The 19,690-nt window shown below is 35.2% G+C and overlaps 3 protein-coding genes across 5 annotated transcripts in view; 2 read left to right on the top strand and 1 right to left on the bottom strand.

Moving 5' to 3' along the window:
• Positions 1 to 11,318, bottom strand: part of LOC117118641 (interleukin-18 receptor 1-like) — a 22,372-nt gene extending 11,054 nt beyond the window's left edge. Inside the window, exons 1-7 of one of the 3 annotated variants that reach the window (XM_033263298.1) lie at positions 11,181 to 11,311; positions 10,644 to 10,723; positions 10,219 to 10,321; positions 9,701 to 9,862; positions 3,447 to 3,620; positions 2,675 to 2,803; positions 2,169 to 2,340 (exon numbers count right to left, since the gene is read on the bottom strand). In XM_033263298.1, coding sequence (XP_033119189.1) covers positions 2,169 to 2,340; positions 2,675 to 2,803; positions 3,447 to 3,620; positions 9,701 to 9,845 — 620 coding nt within the window. In that variant the 5' untranslated portion in view covers positions 9,846 to 9,862; positions 10,219 to 10,321; positions 10,644 to 10,723; positions 11,181 to 11,311. Of the gene's footprint in view, positions 1 to 2,168; positions 2,341 to 2,674; positions 2,804 to 3,446; positions 3,621 to 9,700; positions 9,863 to 10,218; positions 10,322 to 10,643; positions 10,724 to 11,180 lie in introns of all 3 variants that reach the window. The other 2 variants (XM_033263297.1, XM_033263299.1) reach the window with 2 other exon arrangements.
• On the top strand, positions 4,242 to 8,463 carry LOC117118643. The gene is made up of 3 exons (XM_033263301.1): positions 4,242 to 4,504; positions 7,442 to 7,631; positions 7,950 to 8,463. The coding sequence occupies exons 1-3, from the start codon at positions 4,355 to 4,357 to the stop codon at positions 8,312 to 8,314; spliced, it is 705 nt and encodes a 234-aa protein (XP_033119192.1). The 5' UTR covers positions 4,242 to 4,354; the 3' UTR covers positions 8,315 to 8,463.
• Positions 11,319 to 11,462: 144 nt separating the features above from the next.
• On the top strand, positions 11,463 to 18,797 carry LOC117118602. The gene is made up of 10 exons (XM_033263231.1): positions 11,463 to 11,613; positions 11,994 to 12,084; positions 13,103 to 13,255; positions 13,955 to 14,146; positions 15,307 to 15,435; positions 16,140 to 16,317; positions 16,870 to 16,979; positions 17,080 to 17,709; positions 17,900 to 18,163; positions 18,559 to 18,797. The coding sequence occupies exons 1-10, from the start codon at positions 11,494 to 11,496 to the stop codon at positions 18,795 to 18,797; spliced, it is 2,106 nt and encodes a 701-aa protein (XP_033119122.1). The 5' UTR covers positions 11,463 to 11,493.
• Positions 18,798 to 19,690: the final 893 nt, after the last annotated feature.

A 19,690-nucleotide genomic window follows, 5' to 3' on the forward strand; every position in this document is an offset into this window, starting at 1 on the left:
TTAAAGCATGTGGATCAATTGTGTGTTTGAATGACAAGTTCATGTATGGGAAAAGGGAGGCTTACTTTACTTCAACAAATGTTCTGCTTAGAGTTACTACAAAGAAGTATGTTAATCAAATATTGTTTTTTTAAGTAAACTGAATAATTAGGAATACATTTATTTAAGCAACTTATTTAATTGCATACTTGGTTTCTACTCCCCGCCAACTAAATTTAAGTGTCTAAAACTATACTAAATAATATAAACTGAGATAATATACTATATACATAGTTATGTAAATATGGCAATTATGCTAAGAATTAAAATGGCGTGTAATTGTGAGGGTAAAGTAATTATGGTAGGATCAAATGGTATTGCTAAATCCCCAAAACCTCCTAAAACACACTGTAGAAAACCAAACAATTCAATTGTGATTGACTCACTTGGTATATCAATAAGAAAATTAAATATTTATAAGAACCTATTTTTTGGTTTTTGTGAAAAAATACTTGCGAATACACCACAAACCTCCAAACATACTGCGAACCCCATCCAAACCCTTTAATTACGATTGTAGAACTCTCTTTTTCTAAAAAAAAAAAAAAAAAAAAAAATAATAATAATAATTTGATGTTCATATAAACTCATTGTTTGTGGGGTTTACCAATACCCGGATTGAATTTCTGGAAAATTGTGATTCCGCTTACTTGAAATTGGCCACAAATAAATTATTTTAGTATTAATAAATGCATGATTTGTTGATTTATTGATTATGTTGTTGCTAATTTTTAACATTTAAATGGAAAAAAAATAAAAATTGTTATTCATGGCTTTTTTTATCTTTGAATATTTTATCATTGAATATGTAATTTCTGCAAAAAGTAAAATGTAAATGGCAATTTTTTGATGTTAGATTCCTTTTAAAAACTAAAATATTTCAGTTTAAAAAATGCATATAATGATTTTTAAAAAATCAGTTTTAATACAGAATTTTATTATTGGGGCCATTTTTACCTACTCTGTCATTTGGGGCCATTTTTCCGGAGCCATTTTTTCCTGGGCCATTTTTTCCGGGGCCATTCTTATCGTACACCATGCTGACGACGTAGCACAGACAGGGGAAAGTATCACACGACTTCAAAACATCATGAACCAATGGGACACTGAACTTACCAAGGCGGGCCTGAAGCTTAGTTACAGCAAAACAACTCATGTAGTATGGTCATGTTCTGAGAATGCCAGACTCCAGGAATGGCATTGGAAGAATGTATAATTGGAAACCAAAAACAAAAAGACCAAAGACCAACAGGCCGACGTAGGAAACGATGGGAAGATCCGATCAAAGATATCACGAAATGGGAGAGGAAAAGCTTTGCAGAGATCAAGGCTTTGACTTAAGATAAATCTGAGTGGAGGGCACTAGTGAAGAGGCTTTCAACTGACAGGCCAACTTGCCTACAGACGTCTGGGTGAGCAGGTGAGCAGGAGGCCCAGGGAGGGACTTTGACAGATGGAAGGTCTATACCACCTCATACCTCACCATGGTTGGGGCTGAGGTAAGAACATTTACGATTATGTCACCTCTAGAATTCCGGAAATGGCAATCTCAGGCTTAAAATTTGAATGTAATTTTTTTTTTTTCTTTTTTCTTCAATTTTTTTACAATTTAAAAAAAATTTAGGGGGATGGGCGCTAGGCCTCCCCTTTTTCAAGATTGAAAAAATCTACAGTTCTAATACGATTCATTACATACGCACACTCATTAACCTGTCTGTGTTACTAAATACTTTTTTTTATTCATTCCAAACAATATAATAAAGTATCGGAATGCGTCATTAATTTATTGATCATTAAAAAAACATACCGTCAAGTAAATAAAGATATCATCATCATCATAATCAACATGATCGTCATCATCATCCCCATCATCAATATCAACTTCTTTATCACCATCATCAGTATCAGCATCATCATCGTCGTTGACGTAGTCGTCATTACCATTATTATCATTGTCATGATTATCATCATCATCAACATCATATCATCGTCATTATCGTTACTGAAGTAATAGCAGTCATAAGCAATCCCAAGACGGTAGTTTTTTATGTCACGTAATCAATGTTGCACTCAAACGATCCCTTTCTTGATTTTATGGGAGAGCGACCGCTATAATTCTGAACACTTACTGAGGCAAATAACGTTCTGGAATAGTCGTTGTGTTGACATCTAACTTTTCCCCAGCCTTTATCCATTGTAGGTCGGCGTGGGCAATGCCATGAGAAGTACAAACCAGCTCATAATCTGACCCCCAAACAAGGTATACATCATCTGGTGACCTTACGTCCAAAACCGGACTGACTGTTGGTCCATAATATTGAATTTGAAAACAATTGTATGTTCAAACATGGACGTTCCAATTATGTCTGCTAAGCAGACTGATGAAATAACAAAGCTATAGTTTTACAATTACTATTGCTAACAACGATTTAAATTGAAACCGTACAGAACTTATATCGATAACATGCAGGATTAAACATTGGAAGATTTAATATCAAATGCATATACAAAGTAAGTCTTGAGGTTTTGAGTCATGTATTGAAAGCATATTATTGCAAATGTTACATGCACAGAATATTGGAAATTAGAGATAAAGTAAGCGCCATAACACCATGTACATGAAAGAATAACTTACGTTCATCACATGTTTCACCCTGTAGGCCTCTCGGACACAAACATTCACCACTGAAGCTGTGACACTGGACCCCGGCCTTACACGTACATGTTCCATTGCAATTCAAGCCAAACTTTTGTGGCGGACAACCTACAACAAACATAATGTTTGTAGCAAAGTCACAAATTGTATGTAGCCCTGATCCTTTGTAAGAATAATGCCTTTTATTTTTATTACCCCCGCCAAGAAGGCTATGTATACACTGCTGTCTGTATCTCTTTCAGTTTGTCATAAAAATTACGCAAACCCCAATGAATGGATCATCATAAAATTTAGTGGAATTGTACATAATAATCAAAGAAAGACACCATTAAAATTTCGGAAGAAAATGTCAAAGACCAATGTCACCTCGGTCAGTAATTCGTCAGGGGGCCAAGTATTAGAAGGGCTACACCCAATGGGCTGGGACTGAATATAAAATAAGGATGTAGCAACTGTATATATATTTGTTGCTCATTATTTTGTTTTTATTTTTTCATATCCAATTATCAATTTGATTTTTACAGTGGGCCAAAAATTTAGCAAGGGGCATGGCCCTCTGGCCTACTTAGCTATGGGGCTGTGTGAGAGCCATTATGGGGCATCTAGGGGTGCATATTCTTAAAATTGCTCCAACAATGGTGTGTCTTAGGTGGGTGTTGCCCCTTGTCGGAGAAGATGGAACTCGTCGGGAAATATATTTTCTCAATGCTATAACATCTACCTGATCATGTAAACATAGTTAAATAATTACCTAAAACTTTGATATTGAAAGAACTAGTTGCAAGATTTGTATTTTGTATTTGTCTTAGCATCAGAAAACAGCTTCCAACAATATGCTCCTTCGCAAAAAGATTTTCAAAATAAAACTGAATTACCAAATCGTCAAACCAATCCGGTAAGTCATGCTTCGGTAACACGGGCCCTTCTGAAATATACCAACGTAAATTATGTGAGTGATACATAAACTATTGTTTATTTTGGTATGTTATTTCCTGTCGCACTTTATCAAAAATTCAAGTCAATTAAAAAATAAATATTGCAATATGTGACAACAATAATGATAACAATTTAGTCCTGCTTTTTTTTACAAACAAGTAAGGGAATAGGAAATTACTATATTCATTTTAAGACAATATTTGAATCTAAAGCAGGCGATGCTGTTGATGATCAAATAGTGGTGGCGTAATGATGGTGATATGATGATGATGGTTTAAGGTTATGATGATAATGATGATGATCATGATTATGATGATGGCTATAGCCATCCTATAGGATGGTGGTGATGATGATGGTTATGATTGATGATTATGCCCGTTATGGTGATGGTACTATTGGTACTAGCGGTGATGGTTGTGACGGTGTTGGTGATTTGTGGTGATAATGGGGAAAATGGTATGATGATGATGACGATGGTAGTGACTGGTTGTAATGATGACAATGCATCCTGAATCAGCATTCCAAATATGTCTCTGTTACTAAAGATAATGCTTAAGAGACACATAAAACATTGATTGGTCTTAATAAACATTTTTAAACATACACTCAAAATTTTAAAAGAATCATACTGATTCACAAATAGAATCTTGCCTCGTGTATTCTATATGAGAATCATTCTATCTCCATAAATTCTGATTTTGAGTCTACCCCAAGCTCAGATCGATGATCAGCAGACGTGATCCCGATTACGCATTGTGCGCGCGTATGGTGCGCGCCCATGGCTGGGAGCCAAGATATGCGCGCGCTTTTTTTTCTCGAAGGGGGAACGAGCTGCCTGGTGCATTCGAAGATTGTTCGTCCTGCTGTTCATTGGTAAGTGCACTACAGAAAAACAAATATTTTAGTTTTACAGTATACTTTAATAATTAGGCCTAATATTCATCCTGTGATCTAAGTTTAGCGTCCATAAGACCTGGCCTATAAAATATAGGCCTAGGGCCTAGGCCTAGGCCTAGCTATAGGGTGAGAGAGGCTGCTAGTACTAGGGCCTAGGGTAGGCCTAAGTACTGCTGTGTAGCAGGCTATGAATGATGATGAATGACGGAGCCAGCGGGGAGCCCAGACAGAAGGGAATGTGTAGTGTGCACAATAATCCCTCCATGGTGCACGCTAATACTCGCTTGTAGGGATGTCACCAGCTTTTTGGGGTGCCGGTCGGCGATCATCCCGCGTTTTCCCGGGGGGGGGGGGGGGGGGGGGTGGTCCCCCGCATAAATTACCGTATATGCTATTCTCAAACTAATATTATAATTAGTGTAAAAATCTTGATTTGTGAGTAACCTTAAAGTCCGTGGGTTTTTGTCCATCTGTAATAAAATTGGCAAATGATAAGTTATCCGTGAGTCTCCTGTCCATCATGACATGTAAATCTCCTTTAGAGTTTTTTGCACAGTGAGTGACTTTAGTTTACACTGTGTAAACTGATCAGTGTTATGCAAAACTGTGTACCTCATCACACCTCCCCTCTGATCTGCACCTATCATTAAGCGCACAAGTCCTATGGAGTATCTGACCATTCAATACACCACTGGTCAGGTGTGAAGTTGAATTAGTGTTTAACATGTTAATAAAGATTTATGACCCATAAAACAACTGAGCATCCTTAAATGAGGCATAATAGTACTGTCATGGATTGATTCTTTACACAGTGTAACCATGGTGTAACTAACAAGGTCACTCACTGTGTAAAGTGGGCTTAAGGGAAATGTACAGGTCATTGATGGACAGGAGACTGAGGATAATTTTTCATTTGCTAATTTTATTATGGATAAGATGCACAAAAACCCAAGGATTTTAAGGTTACTCACAAATCAAGATTTTTACACAATTTTAATATTAGTTTGTAAATAGCATATACGGTAATTTATGCAATAAATACATCATTTGCCATTCATCTGCTGTCGGTATGCTCTTTATAATCCTAAAAATCTTTTAATTTTACACAAACCGTCTATCTAGTAAAAAGGCATATATTTGGGATGGATAATAGATCATAATGCCTTTTAGGTAAATTGTTGAATCAGCTTTCATAACATCATTTCTAAGAAGTTCTAGACTTAACCCCTTTGGAAACATAACATCATGTGCACTCTGGCTGGATTTAGAATTGTCTCAACCAAATCAATTGTTTCTAGCAAGAAATCCAAATCTCCATTTCCAAATGGTATCAATGACCCTATCATCAAAGGAAGCAATCGTAGAAAGCACGCACCAAGTTTGTGAATGTAATTTTCATGGTGCCTGTGGTTGATCCGAGAATATTGATAGCATTTTTTTTAGCAACCTCAGCAAATATAAAGTTGGCAACACCTATGCTCTGCATAGGTAAAATGCCCTTGGTCCACGAAGTGTCCAAGTAATGTCTGTAAAATAGTAGGATTTATTCCCTCAAAAAGGTCATGAAATGCATCAGATGGTAACCATTGAGACACATGATAATAGCTCAATTGGTTAAGAAGAGAGTGCCTGTCGATTCCTTAAACACGAGCAAAATCCATATTATCCGTGCCAGCTTCAGCCTGTGTATTCCAGATTTCCTTGTTAGCTCTTGACTGAAATGTACCTTCATCTTAATTAGGCCCGATAAAAAAAAAAAATTATTAGTTTATCACCCCCTCCCTCATCACTTTTGGGAAAATCCGGATTTTCTTTTTTTTTTCTTTTTTTTTCCCCCAACATATATTTTTATCTAAACCTGGGACATGCTGATATAAAGGTAGTATTTTGTTCATCAATAGCATTCACTACATTTTCTTTTCCACCCCCGTTTTGAAACCGTGCAATGATTTGCTCGTTGTTCAATTCATATTAAATCATGTTTATTTGAAGTCAAAATCAGATAAGGTAACATTGTTTTTTTAATGCCACAAAAATGTTTTTTTCCTGGTAATGAAGTAAAAACATTTTGTTTTTTAGTGTCATATTAATTGGTTACAACAACAGTCGTGATAATTTCAAAGATGTCAACTGTCACTGATTTTTGTTAGGAATTATCAAAGTATTAACACCAATAAATATTTTAATTCATTACACATATGATAATATATCCTCTCTGTGTCCTGGCCTTTATATGAATTGACTAATTTGTCGCTCACATCACAAACTGTACTGTCAAAGTAAATTGTGAATTTAAAGAAGTGCGATTAAACGAGCGCATATTTTTATTCTTTTCCACTTGAAAAGTCCATAACAGCAACAGCGCATTTTTGGCACAATTTTTAATTGCACAAACTAACTAAATCCACTTTGATTGTGTTAGTTTGTGATGTGAGTTACGAATTGTGTATCCCAATCAGCTTCAGTCCTGAATACTTTAGTAGTTGACAGCTCCTGGCAGTTTACATCAGTTGTAGAAATTTGACTCATGTCTTCCTCTACTTTCCCTAAAAATTTGTGTTTCATATACTCTCATTTTTGTGCATTTATTTACGGTATGGTACTATCTTCATATTATTGCCAACAAGTGTGTCTTTTTAAGTCTTTTTTTTTTAATCTTCTATAGTATTTCTTCATTTTGTGTGTCCATTTTCCATAGGAACCACAGTTCTGCAAAGTGCTCCCAATATTTTCATTTTGTTGGCTATAGCCCATCATCTGCGGTACATTTATCAACACCTATTTTGAAATATGAACACTATCCCATTACTGAAAGTGAGAGACCTTTAAATTTAACTTCTAAATAAGTGTATTTCATTTTTAAAAAGTATGTTTGTGGATGCATCTGATCTGAACTTCAGCATTTTGTTTCAGCTTTTTGCAGAATTTGTGAGACTCACTGGCCGTAATGCAAAAGATGAGATAAACTGTAGGACAGATACATATCTTTTGCCCCTATCACGACTGCCTAGGCCGAGAGGGAAATTTGAGAAGCAGCAACCACAAATTATTACTGAAATAAAGGAAAAAATGCTGGAGGTTGACAATGACGATGATCGAAAATGTAAGCACACATGCAGTAATATTTTTTTTTTTTAAATTTTATTTTGAGTGCTCTTCTCTCCACAGATATTTAAAAAAAATATGATAGGCCTGTTTAAACTTATGAATCCACTTGAATGCTTACAATTTACATATATTACAAGGACCAAATAATAATTTGAGACATTGTAGTTTGATAAATTTGTGACCACTGGATTACCAGAAGCTTATACTACAGGCAATTCCATTAATGTCTGGGCTTTACTAAAAGATCACTGTTATTATTGTATCTGTTTTTCTAATTACATTTTTTTTTTTATTTGTAACTTTTTTATGGCAGATGCTGCTCACTGTTTGGGGATTTTGAGTCTTCCATTTCAACTAAACGAAGATATCAAGCTTCTAATTCATGAAGAACCGGGAACAGCTTCTAGGAAGACATTCCCTGTGATTGTGTTCACTGGTCCGCTCATTGACTGTAAGCAATTTTCTGTATGGGCAGAAGAAGAGATGCTAGGGGAGGTATCTTCTTTTATTGAAGCTGTTGCCCTACTGATAACCTGTTATTTTGTGTTTAACATTGCCTATCCTCCAAGAATTGGAGTGACTATGACCTTCATCCAAAAGGTATTGGTGGGTCACGATGATCAATTAAAGTCGACCCCGAAGTTGCTGTCCCTTTTGGGACGAATAACCAAACATTAAAAAAAATCCATCTGCTTTAAAATAATATTTAATTGAAGAGTTATACTTTAATAAATTAATTATTAACCACCGGCATACTTCCCTGCATCTCGGTGATAATTTATGGAGTGTGCTTTACTAATTTCGCTGTAGATCTAGGCAGCAGTGATAGTGGCTCCAGTCTACTTACCGGTATCTAAAATTGTGCTTTTGATACCGGTCCAAATAACTGGCAAATTTTTTTTTTATTTAAATTTAATAATGACATAATTAGTCTGCTTGTCAAATTTACTTGGGTCTAGGCAGCTGTAATTAGCAATAGATATGTAGGTGACCCACTGTTGTATCGAATACTTGCAAAACATTTTATTTGGGTGAGAATCCAGGTAACTAGCCTGTTTCCAAAACCACTAAACTACGGAGCTTGTGTTTGTGTTATACTTACAAATGCTATTTCTATGTGATTTTGAATTGGGAAAATATCATAGCAGTTATATTTTGCACTACCATTCATTTGATCCATATTGCTGAATAAGTTTGTTATGCTGTGTTGTGTGGAACTAATATTACTGGAGTTTGTACTTAAAAATTTGTATTTGTGTTTTTTCCTAATGGTTATAGCGCACTCAGCTATTTGATGTTAATAAAAGTAATAAACTGTTGAAATACTCTAATCTTTGTGTGTTTTTTCAGATGAAAATGGGTATTCGATCAGGGATCACTTTTGCCACCGTGAAGTTGGTTACATTCTTCATCTGCAGACATGCTAGACATAATATTTTCACACATATTCTACATAACAAAACTTACTGCATTTTTGAGATATACATATGAAAAACTTTGTCGCATCTGAGTTGCCACGCCCACGCACACGCCGTTAAGCACAGGAACAGAGCCTAGAATTTTGCACACAATGGGATAAATTCGGCCACAGTTGTCCAGTGTAGTAACTTTTTCTATGGGTTCGCATGGTATTTGAAAGTAAATTTCATCTACTTTCATGACATGATTAAAGTGGTTCTCAGATAGAATCACTTTGATTCTGTGATTGAATCATAATGGTTCTATGATAGTCAATTTGATTCTGTTACAGAATCACATTGATTCTATCATATATTCATTTTAGATATCGTGACAGAATCGTATTGATTCTATTGTAGAATCAATTTGATTCTGTGACACAATCATATTGATTATATAATAGGATCACAGTTCATACCTATTTGATTCTAGTCCTGAATCAAAATGATCGTCACCCATCATCAATTTGATTCTAATGAAGAATGCATTTAGGCACCGCTGCAGGATTCTATTTGTGAATCAGTACGATTCTTTTAAAATTTTGAGTGTAGTTAAAGCCTAGTGGGAACATAAATCTAAGATTTAAAAAAAAACCAAACCACGTACCGTTTACCGAGCGATTTCCAACGCGTACTATCGCTGAATACGGAACGCTTGTTTGAATTAATGGATCAGGAATCTTGCACTGCATTATAAGATTGGGGATCGCTTCGGAAAAGGATTCCGATAGAGTTACATTTTTAATGTTCATATAGATGTTTAGAGTACCTGTAATTATTAAAAGTTTCTTTTCATGGATACGGTAACTATGATAGACGCTACAACAACTAGGCTCTACTAGCCTACTATTAGAGTTCCACTGCTGCTATAGATTCAGTGCTACAGCACTACCTAAGAGCTTAACTGTTTCCTTGTGCTACTACTAGCGAACTACCGCTGTGCTGCTACTACTGCTACAGCTGCAAACATGCTAGGTCTAGTACATGCATTTTTATACCGTTAACTTAACATGAAAACATTATATAAATTTATGTAATGCTCAGACATATTTTCAAAATATCAAGAAAATATCAAGTATCGGTATATGAAGATGTAAACTTTTTTTAGTACGAATGAATTCTCACATGGTTGATCAATGAAATACAGCACATCAAAGCTATTTTCGGTTGTTTCAAAATCTCGGTTTAGTGTTGATATGTTGACATCAGCATATAACAAGGAAGTATTCTTTAAAAAAAAACCCATCAATTAAGGTTATTGCATCAACTAACCAACTGATTAAACAACTATGAGGTAATATGTTTATGTTTGATAATGAAAACAGATTTTGATGAGACGAGGTATGGTATTCGTGCAGTCCTGAGTAGACTTGCTCCGAGCTCCAAGTCTATGTCTTCTTTTCTATTGTACAGTTCCAGTACGGTGCAAGATGTTATTTGTTATCAAATTGAAAATCACGTGTACATTATAACATCGAATTGCTAAGAGTGAGCGTAAATTGACGAAACAGAAAAAATATGATAGAACAAATAAAAGTGGGAAATTATACCAACAAGTTCCGTCTTCATGTTTTTTGTTCATCACTGTATTTCCTCAGTAATAGTGTCCAGTGCATACTTAATATTACACCTTTAATAAAAAGTTGACGTACCAGTATTTTAGGAAACGAGGTCACATAAATGCATAATATTGGACGGCTTTTTCAAATTGATGAGAGGCTTGGATTGTGTGCAAGGCGATTTGAACCTTGTGCAGTTTTAAACCGCGTGAACAACAACAATGTGCAAATTTTGCAAGAAAGTTTGTAGTCAGCAGAAAGTTTTGCAATATTTTAATCTAAATTTGGAAACTTTATTTCAAATACCTAAAACCATTATTATATCTATATCCATCAATACATGTAAATTCGTCCCTATTTTGTTTAGACTTTCTCGCCAGTGGCCTGATATTATTCTTTTTGTACATGGTTAACAACCGGTTATTCGCAAATACATATTTAATTGTAGCTATCCATTATATTGTAGCATATTACTTTAAAAATACTTACAATTATTTTTGGTATGCTGTATGTATAATTGCAACCTACCTCCGACTGAATGTTAACCCGTTCCCGGTGACAGTAGCCATGGGCTGAAGAACATGTATAGATGATTGCCACCAAAATGATAGCAAACATTAATTTCGGGACTTGCATTGTATACTGTGATACCAGTTACCGACCACGTTCTGGGCGTAGTGGAATGTTTGAAACGTACTTGGAAACCAAATGTGAACAGCCCGGAACAGATTAGATGAGGAAATAACCGCTTATAATAATCGGCCTATCCTACACCTCTCAGTCTGCATGAACCTACTGCGACCTGAGCATATTATAACGCAGAATATTAGAGCCTGAGAGAATGATATACTCAGTAGATGTGTTTTCTAAGCTTGTAAGTCTCTCTTGTATTTTAAGTGTAGTTACAAGCTTAAGCTATGATTTATCATGCTTTCGAGAAAGCCCATCGGATCCGAAACTTGTAAGTAGTGACCACTAAAATCTCGTCAAATCTGCTATTTTTAGGCTTATTTACTGACCTGAAAGCAAATGACCAGGCCATGGTTTAAGAACACAGGGATTCCAAGCCTCCCGCAACATGTAGTCATTGCTAATTGTTGATTCGTTTGCCAAACATTAAAACTTCCTTTTACTGATCAAAAAGATAGGTGCGTTTTTCTATCCGTAATTGCGGATAGAACTGAAATTTAGAGCTAAAATTTATTTATAGAAATAAGCCTACGAACGTATCAGATAAAACACACACTTAATATATGAATTACTTTGTTTTTAATAAATTTGGTTTTTCTTTTAAAATTTGCAATAAAGGGAGGTGATAATTGGTGTTTTAACTTTTTTTAGATCAACAGTTTAGCTACCGTGGACCTGAACTATACTAACCTAGGAGTCACACCACAACTTGTTCGTCAAGCGCATTATGTGGATGGAATGTGTGAGCGATAGTTTTTTTTTTAAATACGTTTATGTGTTTTCTACCACCATATTTCGTTGATTATTGGTTTCATTACTAAATTCATTTATAATAAAATTAATCGAAAATGTATTGATTTCAAAAATAGACCTTAGCCTTAGCCTGGACGTAGGCCAACTGCGTATAATCCGTAACATATAACTTGTGATATAACATATCGGTATATTTTGATATACCCTCATCAGTGTCGCAGCCAGCTATTGGGATAGTCCCACACAAATTTGTTGATGGGTCCAAAAGAATGGGTCCACATTTTTAATAATGGGTTCAATTTATGCAATTTTATGCATAAAAGGAGTTCATTTTGGAAAATGGGTCCAGATTTCCTATTTTAGCCTAAAATATATAGAATTTAAAGAAAATAGGCCCAGATTTTTTCATATTTTTGCGTAAAATGGGTTAACTTTTAAGAAAATGGGTCCACATTAGTTGAATTTACGCGTAAAGTTGATCCACCTTGATATTGTCTCGCACTGTTCGAAAATCCTGGCTACGACATTGGCCCTCATAAACACTTTATACGATGTATAAACATCCATTATACACCAGTATATAGATATATGTACATGTACAAACAAATAGATAAATGTGTTCTTATTCGAGCATTCTTATTGTTTTTCTATTTGTTGAAGGGCTGTGCTTGATTCAATTCAATTGAATTATTTATTCGATCAATAATCAACAAACTGTACAGACATAAAATTTAAAAAGGAACAAGGACGAAAACATAGAAGTGGAAAGACGTTTAAAACTATAAGATCTTGCCAGAATATTGTTTATCAAACAATATGCTTAAGAATACGATTATTATAGCATCACGTTCCTATTCTAGCACTGTTATAATAATAGTATTATTACTATTGTTATTTATCTATTTATTTGTATCGTGTTTACGGTATTACGCAGCTTAATTTTAATACTATTTACTATGTATACCTGTATATGGATATTCGTGTCAGAACACATTGTATTTCTATAGGTGGTATCCATGTTTTCCTGAACATCAAAAAAGATTACGTGTTCCTACAGTATTTTCTCAAAAATTCTCCATTACAAGTTCATTGTGAATGGCAGGACCAAGAGATTAAATCTTCGCTTCCTGAGTTTACTTTGACGTCACTTGGTCACAGTGGTATGTTTTAATAAGTCCCCTAGAAGTTTAAATCATTATCTGAACCTACTTCTTTATATGGACGTACACTTACCTGAAAGTTTCACCTTGCATCGACCACCAACAAACAATAACGTGCCCCTCCTCTGGGTTTAGAGTAATGAATTCATTAAGTGTGACTAGTTTTCTTTTGAATTTCTTTTTACTTTATTAAAAATTGCCTGAAAATGGCGGTAAATGCTCGTCGATGGTAAAAGCACGTTCCTATATTGTTTCGACCTCTAGAATTGATATTAATATTAGTAGTGGTATCTTTCTTTTTTTTATTCCGGAATTGCCTGAAAAAATATTATTAGAGGAACAAAATATACTGTAAAGTAATGACGTCGAATTCTTAAATGCCCTACAACTGTCTTTGTACAATTAAATGATGTCAGTGTAGGAGAAAGGAAATTAAACAAGAGTGGAAGGCAATTGGGATGGGGATGTTTCAAACCATTACGATTTTTGCAAAATAATAAATACAAATAATAATTTTAATTTAATAGTTGTTGCAAGTTATTTCAATGTCTGATTAGGATTTTTTCGTTGTAGTAGTAGAACGCGACGTAGCTGCAAAAGCATCCATTACGTCCTGTGGGAACCACCGTTGATCTATATATTTTCATAATGTATAGCCATAGTAGTAAATATTTGTTTGCTTGATATTTTTTCTTCTAGAATACATCGATAAACCTTTTCGTGAGAATGTTCCCTTCAACTTGCCATGGCATCACAACATGATTATACACACATTCTTCCCACATCTTGTCGTTGAGGGCAGAATTACAGGAATATGCACTGCTGATATTTTTACAAAATTTGGCGGAGTCAGTAAAACACCGAAAGTGTCTTATACTATAGAAATTAATGGTATGTATTATTATTAGTATCATATTGGAAATATTAGGCCTATATGCAAAGTGCGTATGACCTTGAGTAAGTTTGAGTGGTAAACTTCAAAGACATCAAAAAGTATGTACCGCGCAGCGTAGCAGTTTAGAGGGAACAAGTCATATATGTACGTACGAGAGTAGCGCACTAGAGTAATAACATTTCTTTGGTATAGGTGTGAAAGCTAGTGTGGAGAAGAGAAATAAATGTCCTTAAAGATTATTTTAAGTTTTACCATCAATTATTATAATAACTAGCCTATTGTTGTGAAGGTAATAACATGTTATAGACTGCAGCCCCAATATAATGTACTATACCAAAGAGATAAAAATAGGAATGAAACGTCACCGAATGTTGAAAAAGAAAATTTTAAAAGAAAAAAGTTCAGATAAAGGTGAAGTATATATAATTATGCGCAACATTAGCAAGTGACAGCTCAATAAAATTATAGGAAGCCAACTCAAAACAGAAAGAGACTATTTTTTCAACTATAGGCCTATTATTAATTCAAAAAAAAAAACAAAAAAAAAAAAAACGGTTTTAATACATAAGGTGAAAGGAGCAACAGATCATAATTATAGCAATGAAATGCAACTCCCAGGAGCTTGCTTCCACGTCATCTAATCAAAGATAGAGTTTTAAAAAAAATAACATCATTCGGGTTAAAAATACGTCGGTGAGAAAGAGAGATGTGAAGCTATTTAGGCATGCACATGGTAGATATACGTCACTGATAAATTTGCATATGTGTTGTTATAATAACTTCCACTTCCAGAATGATTTGTTAAGTAGGAGGTCTGTTAGTGATCATAACAACCAGTTAGGACCACATCATCGGTTTGTAATAATTGAATTGATTCAGTAAAGTTTTGATCTAATGCACTGTCCAAACTATCAAATTATATTTGACAAAACATAAATATGGTCATGATGACATCACATCATGACCATATATAAGCACATCATGACTATATATGGACATAAAATACAGCTTTTTGTCAAAGACAATTTGATAGTGTGGAAACAGTTTTGGGCTTGGCATGTTTTCCTATTTCTGTTGTAGTTGACAGACCGCTGCATTATTTGCTGATTTTGCGTCACCAAAATAATAACATAACTTTTTGTTGTTTCAACAATAGGATGTCCGCCACGTATGTATGGAGCCAGATGTAGTAACACATGCAACTGCACACAAAACATTCAGTGTCACAGTTTCAACGGGGCATGTATATGCCCAAAGGGATTCGCTGGAGACTACTGTGAGAAACGTACGTTCAAATTGTTTTAAGACATTACCGGTAACTCCTTACATTTCAGTGAATTGAATACTTAGTATAAGCATTGTTCTTGTGGATCTTTTCGTCCCCGTTTCATCAATCTACTCTCCTTCATAAATATACATTATGGGCCTACTGCATTTATCTTTCGGAAGACACATTTTAACCATTACCATCGTGTACACAGACCGTGTATCACATCATATATAGACTATCCGCCCTTTGAAGAACGCACTTTCTTCACTATTTATTAAACTAGGGTGTTGACTTCAGATATACTGTCCAATTGGAGCTGTACTGCTCCTGAAGCGGACCCCCATTGAGGATTTAATTTAATTGCCACTTCTGCTTCTGGTGGGTAAAGCCGACCTCCTACAGGGGCGGATTTTAAAAAAGGAAGAAAGAAAAAGAAATTTTTGATCGCCCAAAACGCCTCGAGCTTATTTTCGATCGTTTAGGAAAAAAAATCCATAACCCCGGACCCCCTAGGGTAGTGTTTTCTTTTCGTATCCCCTGTCCCAAAACTGTAAGAGTATACAGGAGGGGTAGAAATAGAGCCGGATGCTAGGCAAGGTCCACCACTGCTGTTTAAGACGCGCAGCGTCAGTCATGAGCAGGCGTGGCGTACCGCATCAGGCCGCATTCATCGTTTGAATTTTTTATGTAATAAATTAATCTCTTTTTTACATTTGCAGTCGATCCATATCTGGAAATTGGTGTTGAGAGTTTGTACATTAAATGGGGAACACCTCTTACAGTGAACTGCACAGCATATGGATTTACACAAACAAACTTACCAGTTATATGGAAGCGAAATAATGCCGTTTTAAAAAATACTACAAGACGATATCTCTCTGTAGATTATGTCCCAAAGTAATTTCTTTTCCAATTATCAAGATTCAAAAATATGTGTAAATGTAAATCTATTTACAGTAATTTATTTATGCCTACAGGTATTATGTAATGCGACTTACACAGTTATTTTTATGTAGGCCTATTACTTTTTTTTAATGTATGTTTGCATTTAGACACATAGACTTAGCACGTGTGCTATTATGAGCAAAGGTATATTCGTAAATTTAAAGCCAGGCACTCACAGTGCGGCCGACTGTTGTCGAACGAAATGCCACGACGCACGCTCAACGGATTGATTGACGATCCGTTCAGACCGTCACCGACAATCAGCAGATGGCGTCACTTCGTCGTACGATCGTCGAACGACGCAGTGAGTTACCGTCTTTGCACTTTCGATTTGACGAAGGAATGAAAGACTGTATATGAATTGTATAAAGCTACACAATCATTTCTCTGAATCTATTCGCATGTCAATAAGGCTTTGTATATGTAATATATGCTAATTTTGAAGACAATTGGCATTATTATCTAATATTTTTACTTACAATCTTCGTATTATATTTTTTCCAGACCAGTTCAATTGGTTTATCATATAAACAACGTGACAGAATACTACAATGACGTTTACCAATGCGTTGCTAATCAGACAATAATTCGAGAAGTCAATATTATAATTTATGGTAAGAATTCATTAGCTTGGGATGAGTATATCCTGGTGATATATATTGAACTTTACTTACTGTATAAAAATCTAAGTGGCGTTTTTTGTTCTCTTCTTAGATCTTCCAAATCCATTCACAAAATTTCCTACGAATCAAACGGTATTTTACGGATCAAATATTACACTAACATGTCAAGTTCGTGCACGCGCAGGAACAGTTAAGTGGACGCGAAATACTACTTCCGTTAATGATGGCACTGTCATTCGAAACAACACTGGAAATTTCACAATATACTTGAACCCCATAACTGGTGAATCAACGCTGACTAAAATTCATGCTAATATTGAGGACGAAGCTGTTTATCGGTGTTTTGTTGGTCATACGTTCGAAGAAGACGACATTACATTTGCTGAATCCTATGTAACAATTGCTGTACCGCCTTCCGGGGAATATCCCATGATAGAGTTAGATGGCAGTACATTAGTTGTGGAAGAAAATGCCTTGGTCAGTGTGACTTGTGTGGTATATAAGGTCAGACCTGTTCCTGAACTGAAGTGGAAATTTGGAGACGAGGAATTAAATGATGCTCGACACAATTTACAGTTGATAGAAACAGATTCACTGTTCGAAATAAGAAACACCATAACGTTTCCTGTAAACCGAGAACATAATTTGAAATACCTGACATGTAGCGCAAAAAGCAATGAATTTGATGACGCAGAAAAATCGATGCGTTTGAATGTGACTTGTAAGTTTTTGGGTTTGTAATATTATCAGATTTTTTTTCTCAGGTTCTTCTACATTTGGTTGATATTGTTTTAACCCAGAGGGCTGAAAGATGTTGAGTACAATTGCCTCAGTCATCTTCTTATACAGGACGGACATAAGAAAATGTAATGACAGAACTTACAACACTTTAATATTTCGTATTATTTTAGATAAACCTGTAGTAAAATTTCAGCCGAATTACGTCGATATACTAGAAGGGGATAGAATGCAAGTCCAGTGTATTGGTTCAAGTAATCCCACTCCCATCACATACCGTTGGGAGTGTTCAAAACCTAACGGTGACGTCATAGTAACGGATGAGCAGACACTCAGTATCCCGGATGTTTCGACTGATTTTGACCAGTCCAATCTTCGTTGCTTTGCAAGCAATAATATCGGTACAGGATTCTCAATATTGAAGGCGAACGTGCGTAGTAAGTGGCTCATATTATGTACATTTTGATTATCACTATTAGTTTTATATTTATTATCATTATTATCATCATCATCATCGACAAATTGCCGTTTGCCATCATGATCGTTATCGTGATCGAGATAGTCATTCTTTTGTTAGTGTAAGTCTTCTCACATTCACTATCTGACATTTTTCTACCCTCACTCATTTGCCTGTGAGGAAGGACTGTGATGTCTGAAGCTCTGACTCTATTTCTGACTAACTGTTAACTTACGTTAGCTTCTATATCTCTACCGTAGGCCCACCCATTGGTCCCACAGCATTGTTATATTCCAGTATTTTCCTTTTAATGTATGTATGCAAGAGAGCCATTTTTTTTAAAATTATTATTATTTTATTAATTCTCCATTAAAGAAAGGGGTGTTCCGCTGTATGCGTTTCTACCAGCATTGGCTGTGATTTCACTTTTGCTGTTGGTAGTTGTCCCATTTATGGTGTATCGACATCGCCGCAGAATCCAACGTATTGCGCATCAATTCACGTTAGCTGAAGATTTCAAAGGTAAGATTGAATCAGATTTCAGAATTAAGTACCCTATAATAGGCTGTTATATTTTCAATAGGTGCAATATCAGCGAGTATAATTCCTTGTAATATTATGTTTATTTTATTCTATTTTATTTATTTAGATTTACCAAGAGAATAAAAATTTAGTTTAAGAGTTAAAATTTAATTTAATTTAATTTTAAAAATATTGCCTGATTACATATTTAAATTTAGTGGAATTTATTGCACATTCCCTAATACCAGGAGGTAACTCGTTCCAAAAATAAGAAAAATAATTACAACAGAAAACAATTAGTTCTAGCAAATGTAAATCTAAAATCAGACAAGTATTTACAACAGGAAGAAGAGCTTGTTCACATCGTACTTTTAATGAAAGCAGGACTACACACAGGGAAGGAGGAGTATACTTACACACTGTGATCAGTGGCGGATCTATGATTTAGCAAAGGGGAGTGAATAATGCAAGGTGCGAAGCAACGAAATGAAATGTGGGGGGTGGGGTGGCATTCGGCGGTAGCTTATTCCCCTCCCATTAGATTTTTTTTTTTTTTTTTTTTTTGGAAATGGCATCTTAAAAGTTTAAAATAGAAAGTGAATGTTTTACAGGGTGCCTTCTATTTTACACATAATATGTATTCACGAGAAACACACACACACAAGACGAGTGATCATTTGTTTTACGGTAACCAAAGAGGGGTGGCTAGCCAATCTATTCACTCCCCTAGGTCTGTCTCTTATACACATCTAGATGTGTATAAGAGACAGATATTACACTAACATGTCAAGTTCGTGCACACGCAGGAACAGTTAAGTGGACGCGAAATACTACTTCCGTTAATGATGGCACTGTCATTCGAAACAACACTGGAAATTTCACAATATACTTGAACCCCATAACTGGTGAATCAACGCTGACTAAAATTCATGCTAATATTGAGGACGAAGCTGTTTATCGGTGTTTTGTTGGTCATACGTTCGAA

Source organism: Anneissia japonica, unplaced genomic scaffold (assembly GCF_011630105.1).
Source record: "Anneissia japonica isolate Jap-2015-1 unplaced genomic scaffold, ASM1163010v1 scaffold376_len1572418_cov194, whole genome shotgun sequence".
Classification (NCBI taxonomy): domain Eukaryota; kingdom Metazoa; phylum Echinodermata; class Crinoidea; order Comatulida; family Comatulidae; genus Anneissia; species Anneissia japonica.

What these genes read in the sequence shown, in the direction of transcription:
- LOC117118643 (XM_033263301.1), top strand. Translation starts at nt 4,355, where the DNA reads ATGATCAGCAGACGTGATCCCGATTACGCATTGTGCGCGCGTATGGTG. An exon ending in GTTCGTCCTGCTGTTCATTG is followed by an intron (nt 4,505 to 7,441) that starts GTAAGTGCACTA and finishes ATTTTGTTTCAG; the next exon opens with CTTTTTGCAGAATTTGTGAG. An exon ending in CAATGACGATGATCGAAAAT is followed by an intron (nt 7,632 to 7,949) that starts GTAAGCACACAT and finishes TTTTTATGGCAG; the next exon opens with ATGCTGCTCACTGTTTGGGG.
- LOC117118602 (XM_033263231.1), top strand. Translation starts at nt 11,494, where the DNA reads ATGATATACTCAGTAGATGTGTTTTCTAAGCTTGTAAGTCTCTCTTGT. An exon ending in TTATACTATAGAAATTAATG is followed by an intron (nt 14,147 to 15,306) that starts GTATGTATTATT and finishes TTTCAACAATAG; the next exon opens with GATGTCCGCCACGTATGTAT. An exon ending in ATTGAAGGCGAACGTGCGTA is followed by an intron (nt 18,164 to 18,558) that starts GTAAGTGGCTCA and finishes TCTCCATTAAAG; the next exon opens with AAAGGGGTGTTCCGCTGTAT.